We start from the raw sequence: 14,554 nt of genomic DNA, 5'->3' as shown, positions 1-14,554 counted from the left end.
TTGGAGGGTAATTCGCAGCCATTAATTTATATATTTACAGTCACAATGGTGTTTGTAAAAAGAACAGGAGTACTTGTGGCACCTTAGAGACTAACAAATTTATTAGAGCATAAGCTTTCATGGACTACAGCCCACTTCTTCGGATGCATATAGAGTGGAGTAAATATTGAGGATATATATATACACACATATACAGAGAGCATGAACAGGTGGGAGTTGTCTTACCAACTCTGAGAGGCCAATTAAGTAAGAGAAAAAAAACTTTTGAAGTGATAATCAAGATAGCCCAGTACAGACAGTTTGATAAGAAGTGTGAGAATACTTACAAGGGGAGATAGATTCAATGTTTGTAATGGCTCAGCCATTCCCAGTCCTTATTCAATCCTGAGTTGATTGTGTCTAGTTTGCATATCAATTCCAGCTCAGCAATCTCTCATTGGAGTCTGTTTTTGACGTTTTTCTGTTGTAAGATAGCCACCCGCAGGTCTGTCATTGAATGGCCAGACAGGTTAAAGTGTTCTCCCACTGGTTTTCGAGTATTATGATTCCTGATGTCAGATTTGTGTCCATTAATTCTTTTGCGTAGAGACTGTCCGGTTTGGCCAATGTACATGGCAGAAGGGCATTGCTGGCACATGATGGCATATATCACATTGGTAGATGTGCAGGTGAATGAGCCCCTGATGGTATGGCTGATGTGATTAGGTCCTATGATGATGTCACTTGAATAGATATGTGGACAGAGTTGGCATCGGGCTTTGTTACAAGGATAGGTTCCTGGGTCAGTGTTTTTGTTCAGTGATGTGTGGTTGCTGGTGAGTATTTGCTTTAGGTTGGGGGGTTGTCTGTAAGCGAGGACAGGTCTGTCTCCCAAGATCTGTGAGAGTAAAGGATCATCTTTCAGGATAGGTTGTAGATCTCTGATGATGCGCTGGAGAGGTTTTAGTTGGGGGCTGAAGGTGACAGCTAGTGGTGTTCTGTTATTTTCTTTGTTGGGCCTGTCTTGTAGGAGGTGACTTCTGGGTACTCGTCTGGCTCTGTCAATCTGTTTTTTCACTTCAGCAGGTGGGTATTGTCGTTTTAAGAATGCTTGATAGAGATCTTGTAGGTGCTTGTCTCTATCTGAGGGATTGGAGCAAATGCGGTTATATCTTAGAGCTTGGCTGTAGACAATGGATCGTGTGGTGTGTCCTGGATGGAAGCTGGAGGCATGTAGGTAAGTGTAGCGGTCAGTAGGTTTCCGGTATAGGGTGGTATTTATGTGACCATCGCTTATTAGTACAGTAGTGTCCAGGAAATGGACCGCTTGTATGGATTGATCTAGGCTGAGGTTGATGTAATGGTGTTTGTGTTTTTTTCCAATAAGATTGCTTCTTTGGACAGCTTGGTTGCCATTCTGCACTCCTGGGACATCAGCCTGACCGAGTTGATGCTACAGAAGATGGAGGCAGAACAGCAAAGAAGAGCCTTGCTGGAAAAGAAGCAGAAAGAAGCTGAGACTCACCGGTGAGACCTGCACCCCAGCCCTAGCCAGGAAAGGGAAGATAGTTAGGTACAGCAGTCACAAACACTGTTCTACTGAAAGGGTTTTTTACCTTTTGAATGGGTTACAGTTTGAGAACTTGGACTTTATGAGACAAAAGGCAAAAGAAGCTAAGAAAGAGGCAGAATAGTAAGATAAGAAGGGATAAAAGAAGGAACCTCAAGTTTATGTTCCAGATGTTGCCCAAGAGTTTGTCCCATTGCAGCAGGTGATGTCATTTGGTTCCTTTTCCTCACCTTGTCTGATCAGGACATCTTTTAGAATCAGAGAAGGGGGTCCAGAAACTGCAGTGCTGCCATGCCCCTCCCCACTGAGAGGGACTCAGAGACTGAACTGTGTTATTCTTTCCCATAGAATGAACGAGGAGGTGGAGCAGCTGGCTAAAACGCAAGAGAGATGTAACAAGGAGGTCAGGCCTGCTCTTTTTAGAAACTATTAAACAGCCCCCAAGGTATCATTGTTCCCCCATTTCCAGCCTTTCCCTGCAGTGGCCATACTTCTTCTTCAGTGCCCAACTTTCCTGCTCAGCTGATCCCTGAAGGGACTGAGTTGGAATTGGTATGTGTTTAGATGTTGATCTCTGGACTTACAGTTGTCAGCCCTTCTAGTCTTAAAGAGAGGGGCAGCACTTGCTAATTGGTGTAATTTGTGCAAGACTGGTTTGTACCTGCATGGAGAAAATGCAATTCCTGCTACTCTCTCTCCAAGAGAGAGTTGATGATATATGTTCTGTACTCCTCACGGTGCATGCCTGGGACAGATATTCATGCTGCTCAGTTGCACTTGCATAGAGACTGCCAACCAGCTTGCCCTAGCTGCTGGTCAGTCCCCTTTGACCTTTTTATACAGTCAGCCAACTGGTCCCAACATCTTATAATAATTATAATTAATGGAGATATCCCATCTCCTAGAACTGGAAGGGACCTTGAAAGGTCATTGAGTCCAGCCCCCTGCCTTCACTAGCAGGACCAAGTACTGATTTTGCCCAAGATCCCCAAGTGGCCCCCTCAAGGATTGAACTCACAACCCCAAGGTTTAGCAGGCCAATCCCCAAACCACTGAGCTACCCCCCCCCCCCCCCATCTGATCCAGATCAGGGGTTTACTGTCCCTCCTGAGAACAGTAGGGTAGAATTTATCCCCTCTGTGTGACAGGAAAGTTGCAGCCTCATCTAGAGCATAGGGACATGGAATTTAAGCCTTACTGGTGTGACAAAGGATTCTGCTTTCCTCCCCACCTAAGATAAAGTTGTGTTGTGGGGCATCTTCATCTTTCCATCTGTTTCCTCCTTTTTCCTCCCATGCAGCTGCAGCAGGCCTACTGTGAACTGAACAGGAGAATCACGGAGCATGACAAGTGTCAGAGAAAGCAGATGGTCAATGCAGAGCTGACCCTGCAGGTGAGGCTTCCAGGCCCTTCTGCCCCATTAGGCCTGAAGGGAAAGGACTCCACAGAGGTTCCAAGCTGCCTTTGCTCCATTAGACCTAAGGGGCAGCTTGGGGCTCTCTGCCACATCCTTTCAGAATATTTGGGTAGGAGGTCTGTACAGTGCACCCAACATTGTGTCTCATTGGAAGGTGGGGCTCATAGATTATTAGGCTAGAAGGGACCGTTGTGATCATCTAGTCTGACCTGCTTAACACAGGCCATAGGAGTTCCCTGAATGAATTCCTATTTACATTAGAGCATATCTTTTAGAAAATATCCAAACTTTGTTAGAACGTCCAGTGATGGAGATACCACAGTTCCAGGGCTAACGGCACCTCTGGCTTGGTCAGCTCAAAGGCACCGCTTTAAGTCTCAGCCCTCCAGCCACCACCTCTCTATGGGCAGGGACCCATGTCCCTCTCCCTCCAGACTGGGTATTTAGGCTTGCAGTCCCCCTTCCAATTCGCTGTGCTTATCCCAGCAGGTCTGACTTTAGTTCAGTGCCTGCAGTTCTGCTCTCTCCCAGTGGCTATGATGGTTGTTTCACAAAGCACAATATATACAGTATATTTAGGACAAAAGCATTACAGAGTACATATAATTAAAAAAAATTGTCTACATGCATGCTAAGCTTACTAGGTGACACCCATCATCCACATGGAGACCCTGGTAGGTTTCCAGTTCTTCAAACCCGACAGCAGGGTTTTTCCCTCTCAGTTACAGTCTCATGTTAATTTGAGAATCAAATGAAGGTCACTCAGTCAGTTCAGGCTGAGCCTTTCTACCAAAAACCCTTTTTTGTCATCTGGGTCCTTGAACCTGGTCTGAATCAGTATGTGTAATTCCCCCCACGAGTTGGTAAGTATCTGGAGTTGTTTACCTGTCCTGGGATTTGCAGGATTCCCCCCCCCCCACACACACACTTATTGTAGTTACTGGAGTTAGCTCTCTAATCCTTCCCTTCCCCATGGAGCTAGAACACAATCTTTATCTGAAAAAGATACAGAACAGTTATAGATACAAGAGCTTGGGGAGATTTACTGTACCCATTGTCAAGCTGTCCTGCAGAGGCTCAAGAGCATGAGTACCAACCTCAGGGCAGATTGTTACAAAAACAGGCACAAACCCCAGACTGGCTGAGAGTCTATAGTTAGATTTCACCAACCAGTTATCAAAGGTATACTCCTTAGGCACTGTAACAGCCTTAACATGGAGTCACAGACAGTCCCCTGGGGTACTCCCTGTTTCGCCATCCAGGGAAGCTTGCCATTGTGATAGATGGCCATTTCACCACGAATAACAGCAATATTCAGGTTACGCCCAGTCCTGAATTGCATGTTGGAGCTCACACCAAAGACAACGCTTGTAGCCAATCCTATACTAAACTATCTAAAGATTTACTAAATAGGAAAAGGAAACGAGTTTTTTACAAGGTTAATGCAGATATTGACTTAAAATCTTAACTTTCAAAAAGTAATAAAAGCTTCTGTAATAAGCAATGTCTGTATGTCCTTTAGGGCTAGCCCAGGATAAGCACTGGGATCTTTTGTTTATTCTAGTAATCCTTGTTCCCCCAGAGTCCAAGCAATATAAAGATACATTTCCTGTTTGTTCGGGGGTTTTATTCACTTCCTCACTTCTGCTTTGAGCTGCCAACTCAGCTGATGGGAGCAATTCACTTGCAAGACTTATATTCTCGGAGATTGGAAGAGTAAACAACAAAGTCTTTCTTTTGTCCTCTTTAATCTTCCAGGCTGGTCTGTGGGGTGGTCAGTGGGCCTTCCTTGTTGGGCAGGCCATAACACCTTTTGTCGGAGACCAGTATTTCACACTAATTAACGTCTCTCTCCTGTCTGGTCATTTACAGTTACAAAGCACTGCAAATATTACATTACAATGTGGGATACAGCTGTTTTAGGTGAGATTAATGCATGCAGCAGCTCACAAGCATTCAATAAACTCTGAACACATTCTTATAATTCTAATATCTGTTTTAACAATACTAACACATAAGTGAGCCAGGCTGATTTTTAGCTCTGTTTGTCAGTATTCAACTGAGGCATGGGTATCTTGGCCTGAGCTGGCACCAGGTCTGCCAGTTTCACTCCCATAGCATCTGTTACATCTCAGTATAATCTTTTGAAGGTTCTACACGTCCAAGATCACATATCTGACACAGGAGAATTCACCACAATGCTTGGTAAATTATTCCAATGGTTAATTACCCTCATTGTTAAAATTTTGAGCCTTGTTTCTAGTCTGAATTTGTCTAATTTAATCTTGCAATCATCAGATCTTTGTTTGCTAGATAGAAGAGCCCTTAGAATCATAGAAGATTAGGGTTGGAAGAGACCTCAGGAGGTCATCTAGTCCAACCCCCTGTCCAAAGCAGGACCAACCCCAACTAAATCATCCCAGACAGGGATTTGTCAAGCTGGGCCTTAAAAACCTCTAAGGATGGAGATTCCACCACCTCCCTAGTTAACCCATTCCAGTGCTTCACCACCCTCCTAGTGAAATAGTTTTTCCTAGTATCCAACCTAGACCTCCTCCACTGCAACTTGAGACCATTGCTCCTTGTTCTGTCATCTGCCACCACTGAGAACAGCCAAGCTCCATCCTCTGGAACCCCCCTTCAGGTAGTTGAAGGCTGCTATCAAATCTGTCCTCGCTCTTCTCTTCTGCAGACTAAATAAGCCCGGTTCCCTCATCCACTCCTCATAAGTAATTTTCATTGCCCCCTGCTGGACTCTCCAATTTGTCCACATCCTTTCTCTAGTGGGGGCCCCAAAACTGGACGCAATACTCCAGATGTAGCCTCACCAGTGCCGAATAGAGGGGAATAATCACTTCCCTTGATCTGCTGGCAATGCTCCTACTAATGCAGCCCAATATGCTGTTAGCCTTCTTGGCAACAAGGGCACACTGTTGACTCATATCCACTTTCTTGTCCACTGTAATCCCCAGGTCCTTTTCTGCAGAACTGCCACTTAGCCAGTTAGTCCCCAGCCTGTAGCAGTGCATGGGATTCTTCCATCCTAAGTGCAGGACTCTGCACTTGTCCTTGTCGAGCCTCATCAGATTTCTTTTGTCCCAATCCTCCAATTTGTCTAGGTCACTCTAGACCCTATCCCTACGCTCCAGTGTATCTACCACTCCTCCCAGTTTAGTGTCATCGGAAAACTTGCTGAGGGTACAATCCATCCCATCATCCAAATCATTAACAAAGATGTTGAACAAAACCAGCCCCAGGACAGACCACATGGCACTCCACTTGATACCAGCTGCCAACTAGACATCAAGCCCACTACCCACTGAGCCCAATGATCTAGCCAGCTTTCTATCCACCTTATAGTCCATTTATCCAATCTATACTTTTTTTAACTTGCTGGCAAGAATACTGTGGGAGACCATATCAAAAGTTTTGCTAAAGTCAAGGTATATCACATCCACCGCTTTCCCCATATCCACAGAGCCAGTTATCTCATTATAGAAGGCAATTAGGTTGGTCAGGCATGACCTGTCCTTGGTGAATCTACGTTGACTGTTCCTGATCACCTTCCTCTCCTCCAAGTGCTTCAAAATGAATTCCTTGAGGGCTTGTTCCATGATTTTTCCAGGGACTGAGGTGAGACTGCACTGGGCAGCACAGTATGGAGAGAAGGTGACCAGCCCTTTGTGGAGAAAGAAGTGGTTTGGGACTATTTAGAAAAACTGGATGTGCACAAGTCCCTGGGGCTGGATGTGCTGCATCCGAGGGTGCTAAAGGCGTTGGCGGATGAGATTGCACAGCCATAGGCCATTATTTTTGAAAACTCCTGGCGATCGGGGGAGGTCCCGGATGACTGGAAAAAGGCTAATGTAGTGCCCATCTTTAAAAAAGGGAAGAAGGAGGATCCAGGGTACTACAGTCCAGTTAGCCTCACCTCAGTCCCTGGAAAAATCATGGAGCAGCTCCTCAAGGAATCAATTATGAAACACTTAGAGGAGAGGAAAGTGATCAGGAACAGTCAGCATGGTTTCACCAAGGGGAAGTCGTGCCTGACTAACCTAATTGCCTTCTATGATGAGATAACTGGGTCTGTGGATGAGGGGAAAGCAGTGGATGTGTTATTCCTTGACTTTAGCAAAGCTTTTGATACGGTCTCCCACAGTATTTTGCCACCAAGTTAAAGAAGTATGGGCTGGATGAATGGACTGTAAGGTAGATAGAAAGCTGGCTAGATCGTCGGGTCAATGGGTAGTGATCAATGGCTCCATGTCTAGTTGGCAGCCGGTTTCAAGCGGAGTGCCCCAAGGGTCAGTCCTGGGGCCGGTTTTGTTTAATATCTTTAATCAAAAATGATTAGGGGTCTGGCACACATGACTAATGAGGAGAGGCTGAGGGAACTGGGATTGTTTAGTCTCCTGAAGAGAAGAATGATGGGAGATTTGATAGCTGCTTTCAACTACCTGAAGGGGGTTCCAAAGAGGATGGAGCTCGGCTGTTCTCAGTGGTGGCAGATGACAGAACAAGGAGCAATGGTCTCAAGTTGCAGTGGGAGTGGTCTAGGTTGGATATTAGGAAACACTATTTCATTAGGAGGGTGGTGAAGCACTGGAATGCGTTACCTAGGGAGGTGGTGGAATCTCCTTCCTTGGAGGTTTTTAAGGCCCGGCTTGAGAAAGCCCTGGCTGGGATGATTTAGCTGGGAATTGGTCCTGCTTTGAGCAGGGGGTTGGACTAGATGACCTCCTGAGGTCCCTTCCAACCCTGATATTCTATGATTCTATGACAGGTCTGTAGTTCCCCGGATTCTCCTTCGTCACTTTTTAAACGATGGGAGCTATATTTGCCTTTTGCCAATCGTTTGGGACCTCCCCAGATCACCCTGAGCACCCTCAGATGCAATGCATATGGCCCCATGAACTTATGTATGTCCAGCTTTTCTAAATAGTCCTTAACCTGTTCTTTTACCACTGAGGGCTGCTCACCTCCTCCCCATACTGTGCTGCCCAGTGCAGCAGTCTGGGAGCTGACCTTGTCTGTGAAGACCGAGGGAAAAAAAGCATTGAGTACGTCAGCTTTTTCTACATCCTCTGTCACTAAGTTGCCTCCCCCATTCAGTAAGGGTCCCACACTTTCCCTGACCTTCTTGTTGCTAACATACCTGTAGAAACCCTTCTTGTTACCCTTCACATCCTTTCCTAGCTGCAACTCCAATTGTGCTTTGGCCTTCCTGATTACACCTCTGCATGCTCGAGCAATATCTTTATACTCCCCCCTAGTCATCTGTCCAAGTTTCCACTTCTTGTAAGCTTCCTTTTTGAGTTTAAGCTCACCGAAGATTTCTCTGTTAAGCCAAGCTGATCGCCTGCCATATTTTCTATTCTTTCTCCACATCAGGATGGTTTGTTCCTGCACCCTCAATAAGGCTTCTTTGAAATACAGCCAGCTCTCCTGGACTCCTTTCTCCCTCATATTAGCCTCCCAGGGGATCCTGCCCATCAGTTCCCTAAGGAAGTCAAACTCTGCTTTTTTGAAGTCCAGGGTCCATATTCTGCTGCTCTCCTTTCTTCCTTTTGTCAGGATCCTGAACTCAACCATCTCACGGTCACTTCTGCCGAGGTTGCCACCCACTTCTACTTCCCCTACCAATTCTTCCCTCTTTGTGAACAGCAGGTCAAGAGGAGCACAGCCCCTAATTGGTTCCTCTAGCACCTACACCAGGAAGTTGTCCACAACATTCTCCAAAAACTTCCTGGATTGTCTGTGCACTGCTGTATTGCTCTCCCAGAAGATGTCAGGGTGATTGAAGTCCTCCATGAGAACCTCATCCTTCTGATCCGGTGGTCTATAGCAGACGCCCACCATGACATCACCCTTGTTCCTCTCGCCTCTAAACTTAACCCAAAGAGACTCAACAGGGTTTTCTCCAGTTTCATACTGGAGCGCTGAGCAATCATACCACTCTCTTCCATACAGTGCAACTCCTCCACCTTTTCTCCCCTGCCTGTCCTTCCTGAACAGTTTATATCCATCCATGACAGTGCTCCAGTCATGTGAGTTATCTCACCAAGTCTCTGTTATTCCAATCACATCATAGTTCCTTGACTGTGCCAGGACTTCCAATTCTTCCTGCTTGTTTCCTAGGCTTCTTGTGTTCGTGTACAGGCACCTAAGATAACTAGGTGATTGCCCTGCTTTCTCAGTATGAATCAGAAGGCCTCTGCTGTTGCACTCTCCTCCTTGTGTTTCCTCCCGGTATCCCACTTCCCCACTTACCTCAGGGCTTAGGTCTCCATCCCCCAAAATTATCCAATTTCTGATCCTCATGTAAATATTTATTATACTATGATCAAATCGCCTCTTAACAGTCTCGTTGTTGACCTAAATAGATAGAGCTCATTGAGTCTGTCATTATACAGCTTGTTTCTAATCAGTGTTTCCCAACCGGGGTGTCGTCGGGCCCGAACAGGCGTGCCGTGGAAATTTTTGAAAAACTAAATGTGTGAACAAAAAACCCTTCCCTTATATTTTAATTAGTGGCTGAGCTGGATCACATTCTGTATTTCAAATATTATGCATGCGTCACATTCCATTCCCCAAAGCAAGCTTAAGCTAGCAAATTTGAGTCCTGTGGAGTGGTGGCAGGGGGAGGAGGAAGGACAGGGGGGAAAGCTGCCTTCTGATTGGCTATCTGCCTCACTGCCCCGCTTCCTCCAAGGGCAGAGCAACCAATCAAAGCTCAATCGCCCTCCCTTTCCCTCTTCCCTCCTGTGAACAACAGGTTGGCTCCTCTGCGCCTCCTCCTGCAGCCAGAGGCAGGGGGAAGAGCTCCAGGAGCCTTCCTGGAAGGGGAATGGGGACCCTGCTGCAGCCCCCCAGGGCTTTGAGGGGGGTGTTAGAAAGAACTGAGACAGTTGTTGTGTCACACTATCTTTTGTGCTCCAAACATTTGGAGCTGTGAAGGAGGGGAGCTGGGGGCATGAGGGTGCTGCAATAGGCATTGCTTTCTGAAGGCTTTTACTGATCCAGACTGTACTTTCAGCACATCCAATGAGTGGGAATATGCAGAGTTCACCTCGAACTCCAGTTACAGGTGAGCAAATGAAGGTTATGGAGCTTTTTGAGAGGAGCATCTGGATATTCCCATTTGTACAATCAAGGTGTCTTTCCAGAAGGCACCAGAATCTTCTGAATGTCCATATGCATTGGGTCTGCTCACCCCTCCCCACCTCCACCCATCCTGAAGATTTCTGAGCATATAAAAGGGGGAGTTGCCACAACTGCACTTCAGTTCCATCAGTTAATTTGGGAATTCCTAACCTAAGACTCTAAAGAAATGGAGAAGGGGAATGAAGAGTGTGAATATGCAGAGGATTATCTTGAAGAACTCTTGTTACACATAAGTAACCTTAATTTCTTCAAGTGGGAGCTGCATATTCCTACTTGTGTGAGTTCATTGAGCAGGACAACCCCATAGGAAGGTGGGCTGAAGAGTTCTAAATGAACAAGGACAGCAGAGCTGACAAGTGAGCATTAGTTCTGGATGCCATGTCAAGAGTGAATCAAAAGTGACTTCACCTCTCACTTTCCCAAAACTAAGTCACAATCAGGGATTGTTGTAGCCATGTTGGTTCCAAGATACAAGAGAGACAAGGTAAGTGAGGTAATAGCTTTCACTAGACCAACTTCTGTTGGTGAGGAAGCTCAAAAGCTAGTCTCTCTCACCAACAGAAGGTGGTCCAAGAAAAGATATTACCTCATGCACCTAGTCTCACAATCAGGGAAACATTTTTGCTAAAACACATAAAGTAGCAGTCACACAACATAGTGTGAAGATTATGAAAGCTCCCTTTGTCATGGCTGAGAATTCTGACAGTTACATGGGGTTGAACCCCTGCCACATTATCATAATTGTGATATGTGGTCAGATATGCTTGGACAATCTTTGGAGCAGGATGGACTGACTTCCTGGTCTCAGCCTCATAATGGGACACTTGCAGAAAAGTTTTAGTCCCATAGAGCTTGATGGCACAGTTCTCTGAATGTGCAAAGTGTGATTCCGGTCTTCCTGAATGTAAATGAGGCTTGGGAACATACAGACAAGGTAGTGGTGTGAAAAAAATGGAAAGCACCAACCTCTTGACACTATTGTTAGAATGGAAATGCAGATGGGACCACCCGTAATAATGTGACTTACAGGAGATCGTCATTAAACCTCTATCTCAGTTATTTTCTGGGCTATCCAGAATGGCATTTTCACAGAGAAATGGTATAGAGAAAATCTAACCAATGTTTAAACAAAAACTTATGACCTTTGTGAGGATAAAAATTGCAGTCCCTAAGTTCATACTCTAATGAAACACCTACAGAATAAGACAAATGAACCTGTTCTTCTGCAGTATTCACAACACATCTCAAGTATTGCAGCAGATAATTCAGTCTCCTTTTCTGCAGCTATTATAGCAAATTAACTACCCCAAGCAGCTCTGGGGTAGTTGAAGCAACCCTATCATAAACAAAGTTATTGTAGGGTGAGAAAAGACTTTTGACCTTTGTGTGTGAGTCAGAGGGAGAGATGGCATCCAAATGCTTTGGAGACATCAAAGAGTTTTTCACTATCCCAAGTGTAATAGTTTAATAGTCAGGGAGGACCTTCCGAGATCCACCCACTTAGTAGTTCAGATAGGGAATCTCTTTCAATTCATTCTTGTGGTGTTGGTGACCTGTGACATACAGATCAGTCTACAGTACAACCTCAGTTACAAACACCCGAGTTATGACTTACTGGTCAACCACACTCCTCATTTGGAACCGAAAGCAGGCAATCAGGCAGCAGCAGAGACACACAAAAAAAAGTCAAATACAGTACAGTACTGTGTTAAACATAAACTGCTAAAAAATAAAGGGAAAGTTTAAAAAAAGATTTGACAAGGTAAGGAAACTTTCTGTACTTGATGCATTTAAATTAAATTAAGATGGTTAAAAGCAGCATTTTATGGCATAGTAAAGTTTTAAAGCTGTATTAAATCAATGTTCAGTTATAAACTTTTGAAAGAACAACCAAAAAGTTTTGTTCATAGTTACAAACATTTCAGAGTTATGCACAACCTCCATTCCCAAGGTGTTTGTAACTCTGAGGTTCTACTGTAGATAATTTGGTGGTTCCTTCTGGGCTTAAACTCTATGAATCTATGGGTATCTCTACCCTATGAAATTAAGTCGATTTAATAGAAGTCGATTTTTTAGAAATTGATTTGATACAGTCGATTGTGTGTGTCCCCACTAAGTGCATTAAGTCGGCGGAGTGCGTCCACAGTACCGAGGCTAGCATCAATTTTCGGAGCGTTGCAATGTGGTAGCTATCCCACAGTTCCCGCAGTCTCCGCCGCCCATTGGAATTCTGAGTTGAGCTCCCAATGCCTGATGGGGCAAAAACATTGTCGTGGGTGGTTCTGGTATATGTCAGGCCCCCCTTCCTCCCTCCGTGAAAGCAACATCAAAAAATCGTTTCTCACCTTTTCTCCTGGGTTACCCGTGCAGATGCCATACCACGGCAAGCATGGAGGCCGCTCAGCTCACTGTCACCGTACATCTCTTGGGTGCTGCTGACAGATGCGGTACTGCATTGCTACACAGCAGCAGCTCCTTCCCTTTGCAAGTTAGCAAAGACGGTTAGCAGCTGTATTGTACCATCTGCTGCTGTCTCCTGGTTGCGCCTGGCCAACCTCGGTGAGGTCGGTCAGGGGCACCTGGGCAGACATGGGTGCTCCTGGCTGGCCTCGGTGAAGTCGGTTGGGGGCACCTGGACATAAATGGGAGTGACTCCAGGTCATTCTCTTTTTTAAGTTTCAACTAATGGAGATTCAGTCCTGCCTCATGTGAGCTGGAGGCTTTTGCCTCAGGCTGCTCTCCCAGCCGGCAGCACCGCGCGGTCGCACCTACCCCAGCCTACCCTTGCTCCCATGGCTCATGAAGCCTGGAGAGTAGGAAGGAGCAGTTCAACTATAAGCTGAGCAAGTGCAGAATCATGGTAGAATGTGCCTTTGGACGTTTAAAAGCTCGCTGGCGCTGTTTGTTAACTAGGCTGTTTGTGATTAGAAGAGCACAGCAAGGCGCGCTGCGCATCACAGAGGCTTTGAAAACGAGTTTCATGACTGACCAGGCTTCGGTGTGACAGTTGTGTGTGTTTCTCCTTGATGAAAACCCACCCCCTTTGTTGATTTTAATTCCCTGTAAGCCAACCCTGTAAGCCACGTCATCAGTCGCTCCTCCTTCACTGAGAGCAACGGCTGAGAATCATTTTGCACCTTTTTTCCGCGCAGACGCCATACCACGGCAAGCATGGAGTCCGCTCAGATCGCAGCGGCAGTTACAAGCACTGTAAACACCACGTGCATTATCCTGCAGTGTATGCAGCACCAGAACCTGCAAAAGGAGGCGACGGCAGTGCAGTGACGAGAGTGATGAGGACATGGACACAGACTTCTCTCAAAGCATGGGCCCTGGCAATTTGGACATCATGGTGGTAATGGGGCAGGTTCATGCCAGGGAATGCCGATTCTGGGCCCAGGAAACAAGCACAGACTGGTGGGACCACATAGTGTTGCAGGTCTGGGCTGATTCCCAGTGGCTGCGAAACTTTTGCATGCGTAAGGGCACTTTCATGGAACTTTGTGATTTGCTTTCCCCTGCTCTCAAGCGCAAGAATACCAAGATGAGAGCAGCCCTCACAGTTGAGAAGCGAATGGCGATAGCCCTCTGGAAGCTTGCAGTGCCAGACAGCTACGAGTCAATTGGGAATCAATTTGAAGTGGGCAAATCTACTGTGGGGGCTGCTGTGATCCAAGTAGCCTATGCGATCACTGAGCTGCTGCTATCAAGGGTAGTGACTCTGGGAAATGTGCAGGTCATAGTGGATGGCTTTGCTGCAATGGGATTCCCTAACTGTGGTGGGGCGATAGACGGAACACATATCCCTATCTTGGGACCGGAGCACCAAGGCAGCCAGTACATAAACCGCAAGAGGTACTTTTCAATGGTGCTGCAAAAATTGGTGGATCACAAGGGACGTTTCACCAACATCAACGTGGGATGGCCGGGAAAGGTACATGACGCTTGCAGCTTTAGAAACTCTGTTCTGTGTGAACTGCTGCAGGAAGGGACTTACTTTCCAGACCAGAAAATAACCGTTGGGGATGTTCTACAACTAACAAAATCATCCAAAGCCCAAGATTTGGTGGTGATGGGGGACTTCAACTATCCGGATATATGTTGGGAAAATAACACAGCGGGGAACAGACTATCCAACAAATTCTTGGACTGCATTGGAGACAACTTTTTATTTCAGAAGGTTGAAAAAGCTACTGGGGGGGAAGCTGTTCTAGACTTGATTTTAACAAATAGGGAGGAACTCATTGAGAATGTGAAAGTAGAAGGCAGCCTGGGTGAAAGTGATCATGAAATCATAGACTTTGCAATTCTAAGGAAGGGTAGAAGGGAGAACAGCAAAATAGAGACAATGGATTTCAGGAAGGCAGATTTTGGGAAGCTCAGAGAGCTGATAGGTAAGGTCCCATGGGAATCAAGACTGAGGG

General features: G+C 45.9%; 1 protein-coding gene across 5 annotated transcripts in view; it reads left to right on the top strand.

The window, feature by feature from the left end:
* Window positions 1-14,554, top strand: part of IQANK1 (IQ motif and ankyrin repeat containing 1) — a 173,937-nt gene that overhangs the window by 89,504 nt on the left and 69,879 nt on the right. For all 5 annotated transcript variants that reach the window (XM_034763813.1, XM_034763811.1, XM_034763810.1 and 2 more), the window contains 3 exons: window positions 1,367-1,506; window positions 1,898-1,952; window positions 2,850-2,942. In XM_034763813.1, coding sequence (XP_034619704.1) covers window positions 1,367-1,506; window positions 1,898-1,952; window positions 2,850-2,942 — 288 coding nt within the window. The remainder of the gene's footprint in view (window positions 1-1,366; window positions 1,507-1,897; window positions 1,953-2,849; window positions 2,943-14,554) is intronic.

Source organism: Trachemys scripta, chromosome 2 (genome assembly GCF_013100865.1).
Source record: "Trachemys scripta elegans isolate TJP31775 chromosome 2, CAS_Tse_1.0, whole genome shotgun sequence".
Classification (NCBI taxonomy): domain Eukaryota; kingdom Metazoa; phylum Chordata; order Testudines; family Emydidae; genus Trachemys; species Trachemys scripta.
This window is presented reverse-complemented; position numbering and strand designations above follow the sequence as displayed.